Genomic DNA, 23,498 nt, shown 5'->3' with positions numbered 1-23,498 from the left:
TAGAAATCATTTCAAAAGAGATGGAAGCTACTTTGGAAGATGAAGAATTTTCAGAAAGTGAGGAATATATTTCTGTCAATTCAGAGTCTGAAAGTGGGTTTGAAGAAAGGGATAGGATTGATCTCAGATAGGAGGAGAAATATGGATGTAAACAAATTATTAAATTGAATGGTGTTCTTACCCAAGGAAGGAGCCGTCCTGCCCTGCTGCCAATGTGACAAAGATGCCAATAGGGCCAATGCAGAGGGCAGTCACACATGTGAAAGACAGCAGGTCTTTTTTTGAACTTTCTATTCCAGACACCACGCAGAAAATTATTCTGGACTGCACTAATTTGGAAGGAAGGAGAGAGAAGGAAGGAATTTGACTGAGCCAAATTTACATAGACACTTTGGACTTCTTATAGTGCTGGTGTTTTCAGATCCAACGAAATCCCAGTGAAATGCAGAAACTGGCCGAGCACTTTTCCAACAATCTCTCTGCAAAATATTCACAATATTTCCAAGATTATCTGCTTTGATAGCCGAGAAACCACAGGGCTGTCATAACAGCATCATAGTCCCCAGTGCAAAGTAGTCTGCTGGGGCCACTGTTTTGATAGCAAATCAGAAACACACATAGGCATAAGAAACATTGTGGGCTCCTATGCTCCTGGGGCCTGGCCAGTGCCCATTGTGCCCATACGTTAAGATGGCCCAGAGACACCAGACCAGCAAGGCAGGAAACAAACCCCGGGCAGGGTGCCAGCCCTCCGCAGTGACTAGGTTGATGGTGAAGGGAAATACGGATAGGACTTCACAGACCAGAAGCCTTCCAGACTGTCTCCTGTATGTTAGATACTTAATGTTACAGGATGTTATATACAAATCACAACAAGAACAAAATATTACTCTAACCCATACCCTAACAGGAAAGGTGTAGCAGAGTCCTGGCCCTTTTTCATCCTTAGAGCACCACTGACCACCTAATGAACTAAACTATAAGAATTTTTTTATATTGTGGATCATCCGGGGGTGCACCATCACCCAAACCAGACACAGACAGATGTGGGACTTTGTATTTTTTTCATTTTCCTCATGGAAAACATTTTCCCCCATTTCCCACGTGTACAGCACAGTCACAGCACAAGTCAAAACCACACTTCCCTTCTTTCTTTCCCTTTTCTTCTTTCTCTTTGTTTGCCTCCACTCCTCCTGGAAAACTTCATCCTCTTCTACCCGACTCCCAGAGAAGTGTCTGCTGGCTCCTTTTACAGGGCACTCAGAAGTGCTCCAGGTGCTCGTTGGTCTGCTTCCGGAAGCACTTCTGGGTGTGGCTTAAGTGCTTCAATTAAGGGCTCAGCAGCAGCTGCAGCACCCCATTGTGGCGCCCATGGAACCCAACAGGGCTGCACCAAACTTCAGCTCTAATGGAGCCCTGCCAGAGTCCAAGGCACTGCTGCAACCCAGGGGTGCTGCCACCTAGCACTCTGGGGGAGGTAATGCTCTGGATATGCCCCCTCCCCTGGTCTTTCCAGCATAGAGTTAATACTCCATGGAGTTTGTAGTGATGGCCAAGAAAAAAAATGTGTTTCGTTTTCTCATGCAGAATTGAGATATGACAGCTTCTGATAGAATTGGTGTCTATGGTGACCAATGCTGGACTACAGCAAACAATGTTAAAAACATCCCATTAAAAAATGTTACTCATGTTCCGTAATCCACACTTTTGGAAGTGGTTTATTTAACAATATTTTGGTAAAAATATACGAGTTTGGAATGTTATAAGCATATGACTGGATGACTTGACGTGTGCATTATGTGACATGAGTAACACAAGAATTTTTCGCTGTTGTACAGCGTTGCTCACCACAGACACCGCATTAACAATTTTTCTCGGATACTATTACAAATTATATTTGGTCAGTAACTCATAAACAATATCATTTTTGGGTGGAGTATTCCTTTAAACAACTTGTATCCAATTTGGCTTCAGAAGACATTTTTATGGTGCCCACCCTGGCCACTGGTTTTTTACTCCAACCAAATCCATGATCAGTGACCAAATCCTGCCATGTAATCCAAATTAAATAGCTATGCTGTGTGACAGTAGATGGCACTATACCAGCGTTTAACCCGACACATACAGATGCAGGAGGCACACTTATAAAACAAACAACTGTTTTATTTTTATTTTCTTCATCTGTGGGCAACGCCTTCCCCGTTTCCCACAGGCACAACACATTCCCAACAAGCACTAAGCACACACACAATACTTTTTCTTCTCTTTATCTCGTCCATTCCTCTCCGGCAAGCTTTGTCTCCGTCCTCCCATCTCTGGCTCCTGGAGTGGAGGCTGCTGGCTCCTTTTGTAGCATACCTGGAAGTGCTCCAGGTGTTTGATAACCTATTTCCGGTTGCACTTCCAGGTGTGGTGGAAGAACCGCCCACAAGGGCTCCAGAACAACTGCCGCACCCCCTGGCGGCACCCTAGGATCCCAACAGGGTTGTAGAGAACTCCATCTCCCATGGAGCCCTGTGTGAATCCGAGGCACCACTGCCACCCAGGGGGGCTGCCATCTAGCATCCCTAGGCTTGCTCCCCTGGTCCATACAGTGAAGAGGCGTCCCGGCCAAACAAGAACCCCGGCTGTCTCTGACAGCTGTTATTTTGTCTCTTTTTCCTTTCATTTATTTTACTGAAAGATGTTTGTTTTGCAAATTGTACACATAGAAACATATTTATTTATCCAAAGTTAATTGCTAAAACTTTGCTCTTTCGCTTGTTTTTAATTAAATAATTCCTTAAAGCAGTAATTTGTTGATGGATGCATAGGGGCACAGAACAAGCGAGCTCATCCTTAAAACACATTATAATTTGCAGTGGTGTTGACTCTTTTGTTACTTCTAAGCTTTAAGAGAGACAATCAAGGAAGAAAACTGTTAACAAACAGTTATATGAAAGGGAAGGAGTCAATGAATTAGAAAAATTAATTCACTAACATTGACTAAAAGCTGTAACAACAATGTACAGCTTCCTGGAAAAAAATAAATCTTTTAGGATTCTGCAGCAGTAAATCTGAATAATAAGAGAATGAGCACACCAAATCACGAGCTCAGGGTGAAGATTCACAGCACCTTGGTGGGTTCTCTGGGACCCACGAGTGAAAACTGAGAATTTAATCTCTAATGTGTTTGTGGCAGTCATATTCATTGTGAACAAAATGAGCCATCCATTGGTGACAACTGTTGCAAGCCCCCAAATTTGTAAGAATGAGCCAGCTCTGAAACTTTTATATATCAAGCCTGAACAATCTTCTGGCCTTTAATTGAATGGATGCTATCAAGAATGGACCAGCAGACAGCTACTGCAAAGCCAAGGAGTTTTTAATAAGATTTAGTACCTGAAAGCAATGCCCAGGCACACTGGCATTTTTGGCATTCACACTCTGAAGCACTTTTCAATGTAATGGTTACCAAAATCAAATAAAGTTACTGTACATCTTTCTAGATATATGTGTTTTCAAAACATGCTATAGTTTGCTTAAGATTAATGCTGCGGTAAGTTTCATAAGGTCCATAAATTAACAATGAATCATTAAATATTAACCTCATAAGCAATAATCAAAATTAGTCACATTAGAAATATTTATATAAAGCTTCCTCACTCTTAAATCGCCTTGAACATTCTTATCGGTCATGATCTTACAGCTGTATATTCATTCATATGCAGTGCCATTTTCAGGCTGCGCAGCCCTTTATCCACATAGCAAAAGTGTGTGTAAAACCATGCATGGAATGCCAACAGGTGAATATAAAAAATATTAGAATGTATAAAGTCAAAATTGATACGCTGTGTATAATGTAAATTATGAATATATAAAATAAATTTTGAGAATAAAGTAAATTATGAATATGATGTCAAATCTAATATATATGAAGTCAGTATGTACAGTATATATGTATATAATGTGCGTAAATATCTGTCCACTTACGCACACACCCACATTAACTTAAACCTTTGCTAACTTAATGCAACCAATTATCCTAAAAACACAATTTTTGGAATACAGGCAGAAAACAAGAGTGTACGGCAAAATCCATGTAGATAAGAGAAAATGCACAAACTGCACATAGACAGTGACTGGCTGGAGAGGACTCTAGACCTTTAAAACTACTAGCCACTATGTCAGCTTCCTGTTCTATATATTTTATGATCAATGTTTGATTCTTGGTGTCAAAAAAACCCAAAAAGCTCTCAGCTAACCAATTAAAAATATATATGCTCTACAGTATGGTTTAACAAAGGAATGCAATTTAAACTTTTTATAAGTTCTTTGGCCAGACCAGTATACCTTCAACAGCATCGCTTACTTAGATTAAGGTTCCACCTCACACACCAGTCCTCTTGAGTTTCAGCCCTCCAAAAGAATGACATGCCTCTCCGTGTTTGTTTAAATGTCCTTTATAGAGAATCAACTCCCTTTTATCACGTAAGACATGTTGATCTTTCAACTACTGTAACACAGACTGACTTGGTTGTTCACTGCAGCTGCTGCCACCTGGTGGTGATAACATTTGTGGTGGTGCAGTCTGAAGCTGCACTTGCCATATATACATATATAAATTGGTACAGATAAATAAATCACTTCAGAAACATTTTTTTGAATATATTCATTGGTTTGCATACATTCGTTCAGATATATACATTGGTTGAGATACATTGATTGAGATATATATCAATTTTGGAATACCAGGGCACGTACAGACACCCTAACTCGACACAGACAGGCAGAGACACAAATTGCCACACAACACGTATTTATTTACAGCTTGGAAGCATTTACTCTTCAGCTTGGAAGCATTTTCTCTTCACTTCCCAGTACAGTACAGTACAGTACATCAGGCATCACAACACAGTCCTTTCTTTAGCTGCCAATTCCCAGTCCTTCCACCTCTACTCCTCCCTTGTAAGCTTCATCCTTCTTCCTCCCGACTCTGGCTTCTCGAATGGAGTGAGGCGGCACCTTTAATGATGGCCCTGGGAGTGCTCCAGGTGGCTCATTAATCGGACTTGGAATCACTCCCAGGTATGATGAGAGCACAGAGTAGGGCTCTGCAGCTCCCTCTGGCAGCCCCCATGGAACCCAAAACGACTGTGCCAAACTGTGCAGGAATCCATGGTGCCACAGCCGCCCAGGAGAGCTGCTGATGCTCTCTCCCCCAGTCCTTCCATGCAGTTGGTTTCCCGGCCAAGTAATGGCTATGGCTGCCCGTCACAATACATTGCTTTGTATAGATCCATTCTTATATATACAGTATATTAAATCTCAGCCTGGCCCCTTGGTTGAGATGAATTGTTTTGGATAAATAAATTAGTTTGAAAACATCCATTCAGATTTATACATTGCTTGAAAGATACTGCATATATTGATTGATACTATATATGCTGTATATATATATATATATATATATATATATATATATATATATATATATATATATATATATATATATATATATATATGTTCCTTTAATTTTTTTGAGCAGTGTAAAATATATATAACTATATATTTTTTTATATATATATAACTGCTCATAAAAATTAAAGGAACACTTTGAAAACACATCAGATCTCAATGGGAAAAAAATCCTGCTGAATATCTCTACTTATATGGACTAGGTTATGTGTTAGGAATGAAAGGAGGCCACATAGTTTGATGGAAATTAAAATGATCAACCTACAGAGGGCTGAATTCAAAGACACCCCGAAAATCAAAGTGAAAAAATGATGCAGCAGGCTAGTTCATTTTGCCGATATGTCATTGCAGCAACTCCAAATCGTACTCAGTGGTTTGTATGGCCCCCACATGCTTGTATGCTTGCCTTACAATGTCGGGGTATGCTTCTAATGAGACGATGGATGGTGTCCTGAGGGATCTCCTCCTAGATCTGGACCAGGGCATCACTGAGCTACTGGACAGTCTAAGGTGCAACCTGGCAGCGTTGGATGGACCGAAACATAAAGTCCAGGAGGTGTTCTATTGGATTTAGGTCAGGCGAGCGAGGAGGTCAGGCAATGGTATCAATTCCTTCATCCTCCAGGAACTGGCTACATTCTCTCGCCACATGAAGCCGGGCATTGCTGTGCACCAGGAAGAGCCCAGGACTCACTGCACCAGCATAGGGTCTGACAATGGGTCCAAGGATTTCATCCCGATACCTAATGGCAGTCAAGGTGCCGTTGTCTAGCCTGTAGAGGTCTGTGTGTCCCTCCATGGATATGCCTCCCCTGACCATCACTGACCCACCACCAAACCGGTCATGCTGAACGATGTTACAGGCAGCATAACGTTCTCCATGGCTTCTTCAGACCCTTGTCACATGTGCTCAGTGAACCTGCTCTCATATGTGAAAAGCACAGGGTGCCAGTGGTGGACCTGCCAATTTTTGTATTGTATGGCAAATGCCAATCGAACTCCACGGTCCTGGGCAGTGAGCACAGGGCCCACTAGAGGACATCGGGCCTTCAGGCCACCCTCATGATGTCTGTTTCTGATTGTTTGGTCAGAGACATTCACACCAGTGGCCTGCTGGAGGTCATTAGAAGCATATTCCTGCCAATTGCGTTTTATTTCGTAAGCCATCTTGGTTGAAATGACTTTTGCTCAACTTTGGGTTTTTTCAGTTCTTTCTCAATCTTTTCTGAAGCCATGATGCTCACAATAATATGAGAAAACACTTGAGCAACACGCATGACACATTGGCCCAACCACAGTGTGTGAATGCAGCACTATCTCTGTGTCTGGCAGGCTTTAGTGAGATGTACTGTACTGTGAATGACTATGAAATGAATGGGTGCTTGTGATAGCCTTTAGAAATCCTCCCAGACTCTGTCTTAATAACCATAAAGCCACAACTTATTTGTGATTCATAAGATGACAAAGGGTAAAATAAAAACACTTTCTTTACAAGTCTGAATTTGTGTAAAGCAGTTGTTTTTAATTCAGGGTAAGCCTGTATATGAACATGTGTATATACTGTATGTGTTGTAACAAAGGCGCTATATAGGTGCCCGACTCGACACAGATGGACACAGAGGCATGTATAAACACACAAGACTTTTATTTTTCTTCACCCGTGGGCGCATGTCTTCCCCGTGACCCACAGGCAATACACAGTCCATAAAGCACTTGTCACACACACCAACAGTTTCTCCCTTTTACCACCACTCCTCCTCCTCAAGCTTTGTCCCCTTCCTCCCAACTCTGGCTCCTCGAATGATGGTGGCTGGCCCTTTTTATATCCCACCGGGAAGCATTCCAGGTGCTTGACCACCTGGTCCTAATTGCCCTTCCAGGTGGGGCTGAAAATACATCCAGCTGGGCTGCTGACTCCCTGCAGCTCCCCCTAGTGGCCATCTGTGCCCCCAACCAGGCTATGGAGGACTCCATCTCCCATGGAGCCATGCGCTAGGTTGGGGAATCATTGTCCGCCAGGGAGGCTGCCACCAAGCATCCCGTTGGAGGTATTGAACTGTCCATAGCTGCTCCCCCAGAACAGATGTAGCAGAGGCATCCCTGCCAGGCATGGGACCCGGCTGTCCATTACATTGTACATAAATATTACATATAATCCAATTCAAATTAATAGTATATATATTGAATAAGTATGTGTTTGTGAGTGTATGTGTGTAAATGAAACTGATTTTTGACAGTGAAACTGAATTGAAAATTGAATAATCAACACACACAGTTTTATCATCATGTTATGTATACTGTATGTTAAGTAATGCCACTTTGTGTTTGAACATTTGCATTATCTTTTTATTTCACTTTCCATCTGTTAATTTTACGCTGGACAGTCTTTTGATAAACAAATATTCTTGTCTCATTTCATACGTCTATTTTTGTAGTATATAAATCTCTAAGCAATGGAGAAGCAGCAAAAAAAAAAAAACCCAGCAAAACAATTTGAATTTGAAAGTTATCAACAGGATTCTCTTACCTCCACAAAGAGCTCTCTGTGACACTTCCCAGATTGAAGTCAAACAGCTTTGTCAAGATTAGAATCACCTGTAAAACATACAAAAATCTCCATTAGGACATAATATGTCTACCAAGACTCTTACCCGGGGGGAGTGGGGGGTACAGTTAACATTTATCTAAAGTGGTCACAGTGTTCAGGAATGAAACGATAAGCACATTAACATGAATCACGCTTTGTTAAGAACTTGCCTGCAGACCTGATAATCCGCTGTAGCATTTTATATTTATAATACCCAACTTCCTGGCTTCAGAGGAAATCTTGAGTTAAGTTGTCAGGGACCATTCACTGCTTTGAAGTTACACAGACTGGACTTCTCTTAGCTGAAGGCTAATGCCACACTGAAGAATTGAAGTCCACTTCATTAAATATCAAGATTCTCTTAGGGCTATTGATGCAGAACAAACGGAAATAAACCGCTTTTATAAATCTGCCCTTGGGAAAGAAAAAGAACTCAGCTGTAGTTTCTTAACCTAGGGCAGGATTCACAAAAATGCATACCAACTTTTGTGCTTATGCATTTAGAGAAAGATCATAGAACACAACTTATATCCTCCCACCCCTCCGTCCATCCATCCATTTCTCCAATGCAATTTGTAATTGCAGGATACAGATTTACTGTAGGTATAAATCAAACAGAAAACACTCTACACAACTTCACAGGCCATTTAAGTGTGGTTAGTCAACCAGACATGCACATAACTGGGGGAACGAAAGGGGCCAGGCTGAGAATTAAACTCATGCCTTTGGACAGCTATTATTCCTGCGTTCTACCGATATTACCTCATTGTCTGTCTGTACATGGACACTTAAAGTATGAACATGCAATTCACGGAAATCAGGAGCACCTCTTTACTGCCTAAAATGTCAAATAGTCCATCCATTTTTTTTTCATTTTCTGAAATGCTTTTTACAGTATATTGCTGTGGGGAATCTCAGTCACAACTTATCCTGGACAAGACGCTATTCAAGTGCAGGACACATTCACTCCATGAAAACATACAGCAGTGTTTTGTCTTTTTCATGTTTTGGAAGTGGCAGAAAATTGTAATACCTACAATAACATTTCAGTACCTATAAGTAGAACATATAGTACATATACCACGCAGACAGTGTCAATAGACCTGTTCTAAACTGTGGTCCCTTATGCTATGGGGTAGTACCATTAACCATTAACCATTAACCAGAGAAAGAAGAGAGAAGAATTGTCTTGTGCTTGATTAACTCTTTAAGGGCTGAATATTTATTTCAAAAAACAGTTTCTGAAAAGCAATGGTTTCACACAGAAATCAACATAAAACCTCTGTTGCTGCATACTGCATGCTGTGACTGCCAGTTTGCCAAGAATGTGTGGTAGGCTGTCTGTGTGCCTGGGACAAAGTTGTGGTGCATTGCAATCTGGTTTCTACCTCCTTATCATTGTTAAGTGGCAGTCCTCCCTGGCGAACATTGTCAGTACAACGACTAGCTGGGGACCAATCAGCTGAAGCTGGAACCTCACACTCGTTTTCAATCACTTGTATCAAAATCTGAGTCCGACAAGTCATAGTCCAGTTCAGACATAATAGGCAAAATGTCTCCACAGAGTATTTTGCTTTACGCACTCGATTTGATCTCTTGCCAAATGTCAGTGCCATTTTTGCCGTTGTTTGCGCCTTGCTACTCATGTGAGCACAGGAGATCTCGGTCAAACCAATGAATCTAACTTTCCTTCTAGCAACAAGAGTCCAACTAAAACATAATGGTTGGTTTTGTCACAGTTTATAGTTGATTACCATCGACAACTCCTCCTTTTGACAAAAGCCGACATCAGCCCTGAAAGAGTTAATGGCTTGTTTAAAACTTTTGTTCAAGGTATTTTGTATAAATAAACCTTTTACCTTTTAAATAAACCTTTTATTTATACCAGAATTTGTGTCTATGAAATTGTGTCTTGAGTTTGAAGTGCTACAACCCCCTCTGGATGATCACAATAGATAGATAGATAGATAGATATAACTTTATTTACCCCAGGGATTATTTGGGCTTTTAAAGAAGCTCATTAAATAAATGAATTTATTAACATGCACATGCACACACAATATAGTCTGAATGTATCGGAATGACTAAAAAGAAAGAAAAAAGAAAAAATAAAGCATTGTAACAACTGGGGGGCACACTACAGACACAGGCATGGGCTCACACACTTTTGCTCTGGACACACATCAGTATGACTAAGCATCATGCAGACGTATTGCCGTTGGTATAAAGGATCCCCAGTAGCATTTCTTGACACAATTAGTTTTGATATACCTAGTTAGTTATTAGTTATGATCTGGTTTGAATTTATTCTGATTTATTCTATTTTTTTTCGGTCCTCTTTAGTCTTTTCAGATGTTATTCTTTTTCAGCAACTGCACATTGTTACCCCACTTCGCACTGAAGCACGGCACATACAACCCTGCGTTTGATTTTTAAAAGTTCACACTGCAGCTGAGCTCCTGTTTTTTCAGTCATAAGGTGACATAGATTTTATGCTTTAAAGAACAGAAAATCGACATGGAATCAAAACATTTCAGAAAGCATTTACATTTCTTTTGTAACAACTGTTTTGTATCTAAACCCTGCACATCGTATGTGTCTTCTCATCTCCACAGATTTCTATATACAAATCCAGCAATGATCAACTGCACTCAAACCAATAGTTATAATCTTTCTTTTGCAGTTTCTCTTCCTTACCACCGGGAAATGTAGTGGAAAAAACTTTCCTCTATATTCAAAGAAGTCAGTCATGGAGTTAGATGAAAATGCAGAACAATTCTGTATTTCTGGGTTCGCTTCCCGGGTCCTCCCTGTGTGGAGTTTGCATGTTCTCCCCGTGTCTGCGTGGGTTTCCTCCGGGCGCTCCGGTTTCCTCCCACAGTCCAAAGACATGCAGATTAGGTGGACTGGCGATTCTAAATTGGCCCTAGTGTGTGCTTGGTGTGTGGGTGTGTTTGTATGTGTCCTGCGGTGGGTTGGCACCCTGCCCGGGATTGGTTCCTGCCTTGTGCCCTGTGTTGGCTGGGATTGGCTCTAGCAGACCCCCGTGACCCTGTGTTCAGATTCAGCGGGTTGGAATATGGATGGATGGATGGATTCTGTATTTGTACACTGATATGCACAAATGTTTCAGTCCATGGAGTGAGCAATTAATTAAACAATTCATTCCTTTTTATACTTTACTATTACCATTACCTTATCTAATACATCACGTCATCTTACTCTTAATATGCAGAATTGTATCATTTTAACCAATCGTCTATAGACACCAGTAACTTCATATACAAGTCGGTTCTTCCATTATTCTAAACATCGCTTCCTTAATAGGGGTACCCTATGGATTTTCCCATTGATCTTATCTTATCAACCAAAATGGGGGTGTTTGGGTTTTATCACTAGTTTATCCTCATCTTTTAAGGGGGGGGGGTGTTCATTACACATCTACTTCATTTTAACTTTAGCAGTTCTCTTGGTGACTCCTCTAAAGCCTCACATGGCTAGGCTTAAAGCAAAATTTAATTAACCCTTTAGTTGCATTCAATTCTTATCCTTACGTTTAATAATTCATTGTTATAATTTCATATAAGAATATACTTGTATTAGATTATAAAACTATATAAGATTAAAAATATTGATTCAGATTCTATAGAGGTGATGAATTCACAGATTATGTGAAGTAGCAGAGTAATCCACATCCATATATTAAACTGCATCTGTCTGACACAATCTGGAAAGACATCTGCACAATAGCATATCGGTTTTAGATCATTTGCAATCCGAAACAGAACCTTAAAAGGCTTGTTCAGAACAACAATATCGAAACAAAATGCAAAATAAACATTAAAATTAAAGGAGGGTTCTATTGTTGTGCTAAGCAAGATAGCAAGGAGTATTTTATGATGGAGACTGGGAAAAGAGACAAAGTCAAGTACCGAAATAAAAGTCAAAGCTGGGAAGTTAATCAACACCTCAACCACAGCCAATACAACAGACATAAATCATATTCAAAAACTAAACACAAGTCAAGGCTGAAAAACGCTAATGAAAAAGAGTTTTGAAATGGTCAAAAGCAGGTATGAAAAAAGGGTTTTATGATCTGCAAATCTGGATGGGAAATACTTTTTTTCTAATGATCTTTAATACCCATTTCGTTGTTAGTCAAGGGTTACAACCTCTGAGGACGTGCAACTAGCAACTGCGTGGCTTGTCGTAACAACAGTGCAAACAAAATGGTGTTGCATGTAAAATACAAAATGGCAGCACAAACAGCCCCATAAAAATGATGACTTTTAAAGAAGGCTTAATTTCTAAAAACTGAATGCAGTAATCAGATTCTTGGACTAGGAAAATAAAAAAAACAATTGAAAGAACACCTGTGCACATCTCTATATATGTAAAATCTGTCTGTCTGTATGTCTGTCTGCTTTTCACGAGAGAACTACTCAACAGACTTCTCTCTCATCACGCTAAGAATCCTAGTTTACTTGTAGGCACGATATAATCGTGTTAATCCGAGACAGAGGCCACGGGCCGAGGGGAGGGGGAAGCAGAACATCAGGAGTAGGGAGCCGGGCAGGGCCCTTCTCACTGTCATTTTTCACTATTACGTGGATGGAGCCACAGGGGACAGCTAGTTAAAGATAACGGGAAGCTAGTGAAATACAAATTCTTCATTTCTACTGTTTCTTTTTCTTAGGGTGTTGGGGCTACATCAGTGATTCTGGTTTTCTATTGCTGCAGTCTTTACCACTGTGGTGGTATACTTCTCTGTAGCAGTTCAACTGCACTTAATACAATTCCTGGTTTCAGGGAAATGGGGTTCAGATTTTTAAAACTTGGAAATGCACAAAAAGAGGCCCTAAATGGCCATGTGCTTAGCATAGCCTTTTCAGCAGCTCCGTGTATGACTGTATATATATGTGTATTTTTCTACTTTTATTTTTCTATTTTTACTCTTTAATTTAATATTTTTGCTGCTGGAATATGTGAATTTCCCCCTGGGATTAATAAAGTATCTATCTATCTATCTATCTATCTATCTATCTATCTATCTATCTATCTATCTATCTATCTATCTATCTATCTATCTATCTATCTATCTATCTATCTATCTATCTAAACAAAGTCAGGATTTATGAAAGAAAACTTTGTGTATATTTACAACAACTCTGATCCATGTGTGAGCAACATTTTAGAGAAATTGGGAAATGATGACACCTTTGATCAAGTTAGGAAATACAGCCAAATTAGCTAAATGACGACTCACGTGCAAAATAATTCATATCATCAATACATTACTATAATGTGTGTTAACATAACAAACAGTAAACCTCAAGAGTAATGGATATGATGCGCAGACTAATTTTTAGATACCTTTTAAGGAGGCCAATACTGCAGATTTGCACTGAAGAACTATTTTGTTTTTCCATTGTTTTATATCGACTACATGTTGACACCTTCTCAGAGAACTGTCAACAGGGCAGGAATATCTCAGCTAAGCTTCACTCCGTCATGCCCGCTGAGCTCGTAGCCATTAATCGACTGACGAGGTGCCATTTACAAGGAAACTGTAACTTATAAAGATAAATTGTGTAGAAATGTGCATACACCAACTGTTATAAACTGGTATTCGGTGTTTGAATTTTTCTTTTATACACATTTTCATACTCGATTCCACATCCCGGCAGCATCGGGCACAGGACAAGAAACGATACTGGATGGAGTGTCGGTCCATCGCTGGGCTCATTCAGGGACATCACACTTACAAAAGGCCTGTCTAGAGCTGCTCATTCACCGAAACTGCTCTGTTCTCTGATGTGGGAGGAAGGCCTGAGGATGTGTGGAAACACACACATACACCGTGCTGAACTATATACTGCCCAGATTTTAATTTTCTTCAAGGATAAACGGATTTCCAAGTTGAGAAGTTGTTTCTTTCATTTATTTAGCTGAAACACAAAGATGATATTGGAATGCTGTAAGACACTCTGGTATTAGATTTGCGCATTGTGTGTGCTCTCTATTATATTATCACATCTCTGTCTGTTTTTATTAAATCAATGTCTTTAAGCAGTCACCATTACCACCAAAAACTGAAAATGATTTTGCTTCAGAATCAGTTAAGTATGAAAGGCAAATAAAGCTGTGACTGAAAATTCATGAGAGGCTCGTCTTCTAATCAGTGTTATAAATGACTGGCAACAGAGAAGAGAGCAACACTTTTATCTGCCTGTTTACTCTTGGCACGCATTGTGTTTTTAAGCAAACAAAACCCAAGGCAGCTTACAAGTGCACAGCTATACCACACTTGTTTACTTGTACATTTCTATAACTGGAGCACAGGGGGTGCTTGCTGAAGATCACCCATTGAGTCTGACATGAACACTAGACCTCCAGCCTTGGGATTTAAGGTTGAGTTTTTAAGCCACTATACCATACTGTCTGCCATGCTCTGAACAGAAACCTATAATTTACAAGTATGCACCAATAAATTATTTTTTTTAACTAATAAATATTACTTTGAGGGCCTCAGTGTCCTTACTGTACCTTTTACAGACTTTATAAGATGTTATATACGTCTTCCCATTCTGGCCACACCACTGTTTACAACGCTATCATATCAAATCAATTCTGACAGCAGAATGTAGCTGCTAGTGCATAACTCACGAGTTTACCAGCAACAAAGATCTGCCATCAGTATACTCTAAAAACTCCCTTCAGGCACATCATTGTTTAGTATACTATCATTTAAATGCACATCACATCATTCCTATGCAGGTGACAGTACAATGTACTTGCTTGTTTTAAATACAGTGCTTACCAGACACTACAATAAGGGTTTGTCTTCTGTATATGTCATTCTTATACTGAAGATGAGAATACCTCACTATTATTATTATTTACTATTTGGATGATGTCTTTATCTAAGGAGACTTACAACATTTGAGATACAATTGGATACATTTCTTTTATTTTTCCAATTGGAGCACAGCAGGTGAAGTGACTTGCTCAGGGTCACACAGTTTCAGGATTTGAACCCACAACCTCAGGGTTTGAAGTCGAAAGCCTTACCTCTATCACAGTATGTATGTGTGTGTGTGAGAGAGACAGAGTTTTTAAAGTTATTATACACTGAGACGGGCAAAAGGACGTCAGTCTAAAAACTGTGGTACTGCACAGGAACAGAACCCATCCAGGGGTAAACAGAGATGGAGAGTGGCCATGGAGCAAATACGAAATGCGTCTCCTGGTCATTAGAGGGCAGGCAACGTAGCAGGTACTGTCAAGATTTAAGTGACTTTGTGTGTTGATTTTTTATTTTTATCATTTTTGATTGCTGTTGTCAGTGATGTCATCACTGATGGCATTTTGGGAATTCATTAACATGATTACAATGGTTGGTCGTGAAGTGATGGTGGCCAAGTTTTTTAAGGTTTAGCCACATTCAGTTCGCACTTTGTTATCAAAATAAAAAAAGTGTAATTGACAAGAGAACTTGAGCTTCTTGAACAATCTAATTATATTTAGGCTTACTGGTTTTCATAGGAAATACTAACAGAGACGGTAGTGAGACCAGCTATGTTATATGGGTTGGAGACGGTGGCACTAACCAGAAAGCAGGAGACAGAACTGGAGGTGGCAGAGTTAAAGATGCTAAGATTTGCATTGGGTGTGACGAGGATGGATAGGATTAGAAATGAGTACATTAAAGGGTCAGCTCAAGTTGGACGGTTGGGAGACAAAGTCAGAGATGCGAGATTGTGTTGGTTTGGACATGTGCAGAGGAGAGATGCTGGGTATATTGGGAGAAGGATGCTAAGGATAGAGCTGCCAAGTAAGAGGAAAAGAGGAAGGACTAAGAGATGGTTTATGGATGTGGTGAGAGAGGACATGCAGGTGATGGGTGTAACAGAACAAGATGGAGAGGACAGAAAGATATGGAAGAAGTTGATCTGCTGTGGCAACCCCTAACGGGAGCAGCCAAAAGAAGAAGAAGAAGACTAATAGAGATGCCGGTTCAGTTTCTGCTTCTAAATCTAGGCGGAAGATTCAGGACTTCAGTCTAGCATACCCTGATTAGCTGCACATATTGCATCTGTCTGTTAATCATGTGTATAAAAATATAACTATCATAACAATTATGAACTGTTACTAATCCTTCTCTGTTTTGTTTCTTGTTTTAGCATCCTGCTGTAGCACTTGCTACCACTGCTCCTTCCAAGCTGTTCTCCCACCAATGGAAAAGACATCTGAGATACTAGGGAGTCTTAGAATCATCAGCATAAAGGATTCAGTCTTCAGAACAGAAGATCCAGCACAGAATTTACTGTAGATGGCCCAGGAGGAGATAGGTAGATAGTTGGCTGGGGTCTCCAGGACTGTCATTGTCTGTTATTAATGACTGTGGACCCCACAGAGGTTTATTTTCACCAGAGAATCTGCTGAATGGACTCTTTTTGTTTTCCTCTCTTCTGTTGTGAATTAATGGACAGATATTACTGGGCTCCATTTATGTTAATCAGTTTGGATCTGCTTTCTTTGCCTATATTTTTAAATAAAGCTGTGTCTTTATGAACAATAATGATGTAATTATTAATTTGTAAAATTTGTAATTGCCTTTACATGTGAATTTGTTGCAGCACTCTGAACCTGCGTTCAGCAATCATCACTATACCTAAATATTGAACTAAATGGAAGTGATGTTCCTGAAATACTATAGACTAGCCAACCCGCGGCGTAACATACACCGCATAATTATGTATTGATGGGTGAACACTTGCTGAACGACACAGTTGTCCAAATGGGGTGGGTTTGTGGATACTACTGTGAGTGAATGAAAAGATGGACCTCTGGAGATAGCAACATACAATTGTCCGTGACTGAAAGCGGGATCGTCTGTGACGATGGAGGCCACACTGCTGAAAGTTACTTCGTCAGTAGGGATAAGTTTCAGCACTTGTTCATTAAGGTGTAGCGAGTCTTCGTTGTTGACACTTAATATAGCTTGCGTACTGAGTTGTTCCGGAGTCACAGTTGAGAAACACTTTTTTAATGTCTTTTAAGCACAGGGAAAAAAATTAACATGTGAAACATCCGTAATGTAATAAGCCACCAAGAAAAGTAACATTGCAACAATGCACGCTACGATCCGATCGCTGTAAACAGAAGTGAAAACAAAATCGAGGCTGGTGCATTCTTTAACTGCCTTGTAGCGCAATGGTAGTGCTGCTGTTTTGCAGTAAGGAGACTGTGGAAGATTTTGGGTTCGCTTCCCGGTTTCTCACTGTGTGGATAGCGCTTTGAATACTGAAAACACCGGTATATCAATGTAATGAAGTATTATTATTCTTATGCGTCCAGCGCTCTCTCTCTTGCGCGCCTGTATGCATGTGTGTGTCGCTCGCTCTCTCTCGCTCGCTGCACGTGTTCCTGCAGGCATACCAGTAAGTGAATGAAAAGCTGGAACTCTGGAGAGAGCAACATACAACTGTCCGTGACTGAAAACTGGTTTTGGCAGATACATGCACATCTTTTTGAAAGTTTGGCCCTGTGCCTTATCAATTGTCATCGCAAAGGCAAATCTAACAGGAAATTGTCTTCGTGTTAAAGTAAAAGGCAAATTATCCGCGACAAACTGTTTTACACGCTGCATTCCAACGTGAGCCTCCTCCCCCTCTCTCAGCAGTACACGAGCCTCCCCAGCCCCCCCCTCTCTCAGCAGCACGCAAGCCTCCCCAGCCCCCCTCTCTCTCTCTCTCTCTCTCTCAGCAGCACGCGAGCCCCCTCCCCCTCTGTCTCTCAGAAGCAGGCCAGCCCTCTCTCTCTCTATAACATTGCAGCAGTTGTATAAACACTTTTTTTTAAAATGAGTTTTAAGCACAGGGGGGAAAAAAGGAACATTTCAACAAATCCGAACTTTATATAAAAGCCAAGCAAGATAGTAACATTGCAGGAGTTCACCATTTTTAATCAGGCGACTGACAGTAGTGGAGTCAGGCACAGAGAAGGTCAGCTGCTGAGAAAGTGTCTCGACTATTGCAGGGCGGTGAAGCAGGTGAGACGCTAATGAAAAAGAGGCACAGGGCTTATTGGTTTTTAAAGACTGCTTCCTTCATTGTGTTTTAACCTCAGTTTTAAAGGATTGCGCGGCTCTCTCTGTCGCGCTGCCTGTGTTTGTGTGACTCTATCGTGCTGCCTGTGTGTGCGTGGCTCTCTCTCTCGCGCTGCCTGTGTGTGCCTCTGTCTCTCTCTCTGGCGCTGCCTCTGTGTGAACCAAGGTTCCACTGAGGCTGACTAATGAAAAGTCATCGTGGCTCAGAGCTGCATGTGGACTGTGGCACAGACAAACAGAAATGACGGCATGTTTTCTGAGGCGTCGCGTCCGAGTTGGTGGGCGTGGCTCTGTGAGTTGTCGTCGTATCCAATGGGCTTAGAGTTGGTGGCCGTGGCTCCTTCCTGCGTGCGCCATGGGTGTCTTACTTGTCGGCAGCTTAGTGAATCCACGCCCCCTTCCGGCGTGCTTTCCATGGTTGTCTTGCCTTAGTGAATTATATATATAGATAGATTCTAGCCTGGTCTTAAACTGAACAAAGTGGAAAAGGAATCGCATGAATGGGTGCTCTGATAGGTTCTTCTATTAGGTTCTATACTATACTGTACTGTACTGTACTATACTATACTATGCTATACTATTATCTGAACTTGCAACTTATGATGATAAATTTTGTGAATTGCACTATTAAAAAAATATTAATTGACAGTAGTTAATAAGAATCATGGAAGCCGAACATTATAGAGCCCACCCAGGATCAGAACTGAGCTTGAAGAAAAAAGCTGAGTATTTTCTAATTGAATCAGATGCTTCCTTCTTTCGTGAATGAGGCAAACTGAAGGCTTGTCAAGCAGTGGTGTGAATTTCTAGCTCATTAATTTCTAATGATTTCACACCCTGTCATATTTTAATGCAGCACTAGGATATGTGTTGTGCAATCATGACATTAATGAAACTGATCAGCTGAAATGACTCCAGCGCGTTATCCGCAGCCTATGTTCTCGAACATACAGTAGGCCATGTCATCAAGCAGAATGCCTGGGAGGTTCATTTATTTTTAATGAATTACATTTCTTCTGCTAGCGTCTGCGGCGTCTTAATTAAATGTTCATGGTTTGTGGAGTTCTTGTTGACAATATTTTTTTTTAAATGATGCTGTTGTTGTTATACCATAATATGCTGAAAAAAAAAACTGTAGCTAATAACTATAGCTGTGCTTGTTATGAAGACCCCCAAAATTGGACCTGCAGATTTCAAATGAAGGTGAATTGTGAATTGCCAATAAATTCCAAAAATTGTGTATTTAGTTTAATTAGCTTAACATGGAAGCTTTATAAACATAATGTCCTGCTGCTTGATTGCATTCTTCCTCTATTCAGAGTAGAGATCTGCATTCTAGCGGAAATCCGGTGGTACGCACAGGATGCAAGTTAAGGCTATGTGCAGACTAAATTTAAGAAGTTATTAGAAATGATCATAGTATCAATTAATGATAATAATCCAAGTAAATGTGGTATATCTTTTTTTTGTTGATTAATCTATGGAAAGCACCTCGAGTTGCATGTAAATGTATGTTAAGGTGCTAAATAAATAAACATATTATCGTTATTATTAAGAGTTGTGAGTAGATGCGGGTGGTTAGACATTATTTATGTGGCGAGGAGCAGACAGTCACAGTGTAGATGAACCTCTAAGAACACTGAAAAGCAAATAAGTAAATAAAATAATATAAATAGTCCATGAGATGAAATGCATCAAATCTCCTGGGACAAAGCTTAAAAATCAATAAGGAGTGACTTTCTATTAGGCTAGATGCCTAGTAGGGGCCGAGCGGTCTTTTGGCATTTAAAGCCCTGCAGATAAATCAATAAGGAGTGACTTAAGTAATTTTCTGTTAGGTTAAAGGCCCAATGGAGGCCAAACTGTTTTTTGGCATTGGAACCCCTGCAGATTTTGTTTTCTTTTTTTTCTCCAGCACTGCATCCCTGAAGAATTTTAAATGTTACTTGTCCTCCATTACCATCTGACCATAGCATTGGACTTATCTTTAGAGACTTAGAAATGAATCTACATATAAGGACTCTACTATTTCTATTGCCTGTATATGTATAGTATGTAATCACATACTGGTTTATTCTTATCTATTATTGTTGGTATGTCGTTAATTCATTCTTATTTTAATCTATTTCTATTTGCTTTTCCTTTCTAGTTATTGCTTCTTTGTCATCTTGTAAAGCACTTTGAGCTACATGCTTTGTATGAACATGTGCTACAGGAATAAATGTTTTTTTTTTCAAATGGATTGCTACAAACATTGTGATGCACATATATAACTTGAGTATTATTTTCTTTGTTTCTCTTGTAGATTCTGCTATTTTAAGAATCTCTGTGCCCAATTTATGTGTCATTTACAGGGATAAATAGAAATGTTGTTAGGAGCAGGATAGAGTGGGATTGAAATATCAGTACAGTACATATCTGAACAAATCCGAATCGTATTATATGATATAATCTACTGGTAAATTCTGCTCTGCATTTGTAATATTTCTTTTGCACTGTTATACTGTATTGAGGATTACTTGTGTTCTGTTCTGTGTATTGTATTGTATTGACCCCACCCTCCTTCTTTTTGACATCCACTGCACGCCCAACCTACCTGGAAAGGGGTTTCTCTTTGAACTGCCTTTCCCAAGGTTTCTTCCATTTTTTTCCCTACTAGGGTTTTTCCTTGTCTTCTTAGAGAGTCAAGGCCGGGGGGCTGTCAAGAGGCAGGGCCTGTTAAAGCCCTTTGCGGTACTCCTTGTGTGATTTTGGGCTATACAAAAATAAATTGTATTGTATTGTATTGTTTCTCTAGTTCAGAACTTCTCTGTTGAATTAGCACAGCAGAAAAGATGGTCTTGAATGGTCATTCCTGCTGTGCTCATCTTGAGAACCTCAGCCTTGTCCCACTCGAAAGCCAAAGGGGCTAGTTGTTTAAGCAAGTGCTTTCTATCTGTACTGTTTTGTTGGGGAGTAAATGCATGGGAAATGGCTGATATGAAGGATCTTAAAGAGATTGAGGATGCACAGTGCCACAGTAGTTAGCACTGTTGTCTCACGTCTTGGGTTTGATTATCCATATCAAGTCTGACCATTCTCCTTGTGTCTGGGCACTCCTGTTTACCTCCCAAATCCTGAAAGACATGCAACTTAGGTTTTTTAGTGACCACATTGGCCCCATGTGGGTGTGTGTGGGTGGACTCTGTGTGATGCTTAGATAGGGTCCAGCACCCAGGAGTTTGAATTGGATTAAATGAGTTATACTAATTCAAGGAAGATTACAAAATGTCTGAGAGAGCATGCAAGAGGAAAATTAAACACTTAAGGGTATTGCAAACTTTCCACGCAGATTTTTAATTTGAACCCAGGATTCTAAAGATGTGGGGGAAGCAAATCTTACCACTTCCCCACTGAGAGTTTAAACTTTTCACAGTTAATGTGTTTAATATATTATTACCAAAACAAGGACTGTTTTCGGTAATGATAAAGATGCGTGCTAATTTGCAATTCCTAATGACTAAAAGAAATATGCTAAAAGACACTTGTCATGTGCTGAACTGGTCAGATAAATGCACTTTTTGTCTACAAAGTGTAGCCTATCATCATAAGGACCTGATGATCACATACTACAGAAAGGCAATTTTATTGCTGTTTATACTCCATTATACAAACACATATCAGAATTTGCTGTCTTCACAATGAAATTCACTTTATGAAACACTCTGAGCTGATCAGCTAAAATTAATGGGTAAAAATGTTTTATCTATTTGTCTTAGAACCAGAGTGGGCACTCTTGTAGCAATTTTCCTAACCCAGTGGGCTGTGGTGTTGTACATTGGCCCAGAGCTCTTAGTTTACAAAGGATATTACCCACACATGAAAAATTATTGAAGTTCATATTTATTGACACAGGTACAGATTAAATTACTATAACAAAATAATAAAATATTCCAACTCTAGAAAGCAAAAGTTGAAGAGCACCATTTCTGTTTTCGTCCACTGAAATCTCTAAAAGGATTGTTAGCCTTGCACCAGGTAAGGCAACCAAGCTTAAAGCGGATGACCGGGAGAAGAAACTTAAAACAGGCAGAAAGTCAAAATGAAAGCAATTATCAGTTCTGTCTTTCATCTTTACACAAATCTAAATTGCTGTGGACCCACACCATGAAGTGTCTGACTTTTCAGATTTGCACTGTGGTAAACAGCTCACAGTAAGCCAAGAACCTGAAAAATCAGGCTCAGAAGAGGTTACCTTACAGTATTTAAGAAGCAACTCCTTGCGTTGCTTGTGCAGATATCACTTTCAGATGTTGTGGGCTTGCTGCTGACCACCAGAAGTTGATCGCAGTGCAAATCTAAGAAATGAGATGCTTTGTGATGGGTGTCCACAGGGATTTGCACTGTGGAGAGGTGGAATGTAGTGGCAGAATTGCATGGAAAAAGTGGGGAAGAGAGACAGAGCTCAAATGATGTCACCTGAATGCATCTCCCCTCGCCCCTCATTGTTCAGAAGCAGTCTCGGTGCAGCCAAGACGGTTATATTCCAGCCAGGGTTCCCTCTCCTGGTTGAAGTTCAAAAGTCTCTTTTGTGTCATTTTTGTTCATTGCTTATGCTAACATTGTTAATTTTTTTTTTTTCATGTCTTAGCATTTTTTTCTGTTTGTCATGTTTTTATGGGTCCATTACCTACAAGGGTCAGTCCTCAGCCCTGTAAAAGTTGGGGAAACCTACAGTCCCTTGCGGTTCATTGTGAATGCACTCATGGAGTAGTAGATTCTCTTGAGTTATTTCTGTGCTGTTTGTAGTTACTGGATTTTTGACCTCTGTGCTCTGTTTTTTGGCCATTCTTGGATTTTGTTTTGGAACTTTGTTTGCTATCAGGGTTGCCTGTTTTGAAGGCACTGCCATCTGTGCCCATGTCCACCTTTATTTAAGAAGCAATTGACCCATCTGTTCTGTGAATATCTGTTGAATTGATGAAGAAAAAACAACTTTGCAATATTTTTATATTCTTGGTTAATTTGTTTAAGTTTAATTGCTTTAGTGATTGTAATCTATGATTGAAAGTTTATGAGTTATTACATAATTTCACTTATGGCAATCAACTTTTGTTATTTGTCTTATTACTCTTGCTGAGCAAACAGGCCCTAGTCTAATGTTACTCAATTGTTTACTTCTTTTGTAAGTTGCTTTGGATAAAAGTGTCAGCTAAGCAAATCAATGTAAATGTAAGGTCCTGTCCACAGGAACTTCTGAACTGAGCATTTAACTACCAGTTGTGGCATCAGGTGACCGTGGATTGAACGCAAGCATTTTTCTGCACCACTTGCGTTCGGCTGGACGTGTGTCAAAAAAACGCT

The 23,498-nt window shown here is 40.1% G+C and overlaps 1 protein-coding gene across 1 annotated transcript in view; it reads right to left on the bottom strand.

Moving 5' to 3' along the window:
- Positions 1 to 23,498, bottom strand: part of LOC114645620 (VPS10 domain-containing receptor SorCS1) — a 1,182,623-nt gene that overhangs the window by 605,379 nt on the left and 553,746 nt on the right. The window contains 1 exon segment of the mRNA XM_051922161.1: positions 7,985 to 8,052. Within this exon segment, the coding sequence (XP_051778121.1) occupies positions 7,985 to 8,052 (68 nt within the window).

The sequence above is a fragment of the Erpetoichthys calabaricus genome, chromosome 2 (assembly GCF_900747795.2).
Source record: "Erpetoichthys calabaricus chromosome 2, fErpCal1.3, whole genome shotgun sequence".
Taxonomy (NCBI): domain Eukaryota; kingdom Metazoa; phylum Chordata; class Cladistia; order Polypteriformes; family Polypteridae; genus Erpetoichthys; species Erpetoichthys calabaricus.
The sequence above is the reverse complement of the archived record's forward strand: the minus strand, read 5'-3'. Positions and strand labels throughout refer to the sequence as shown.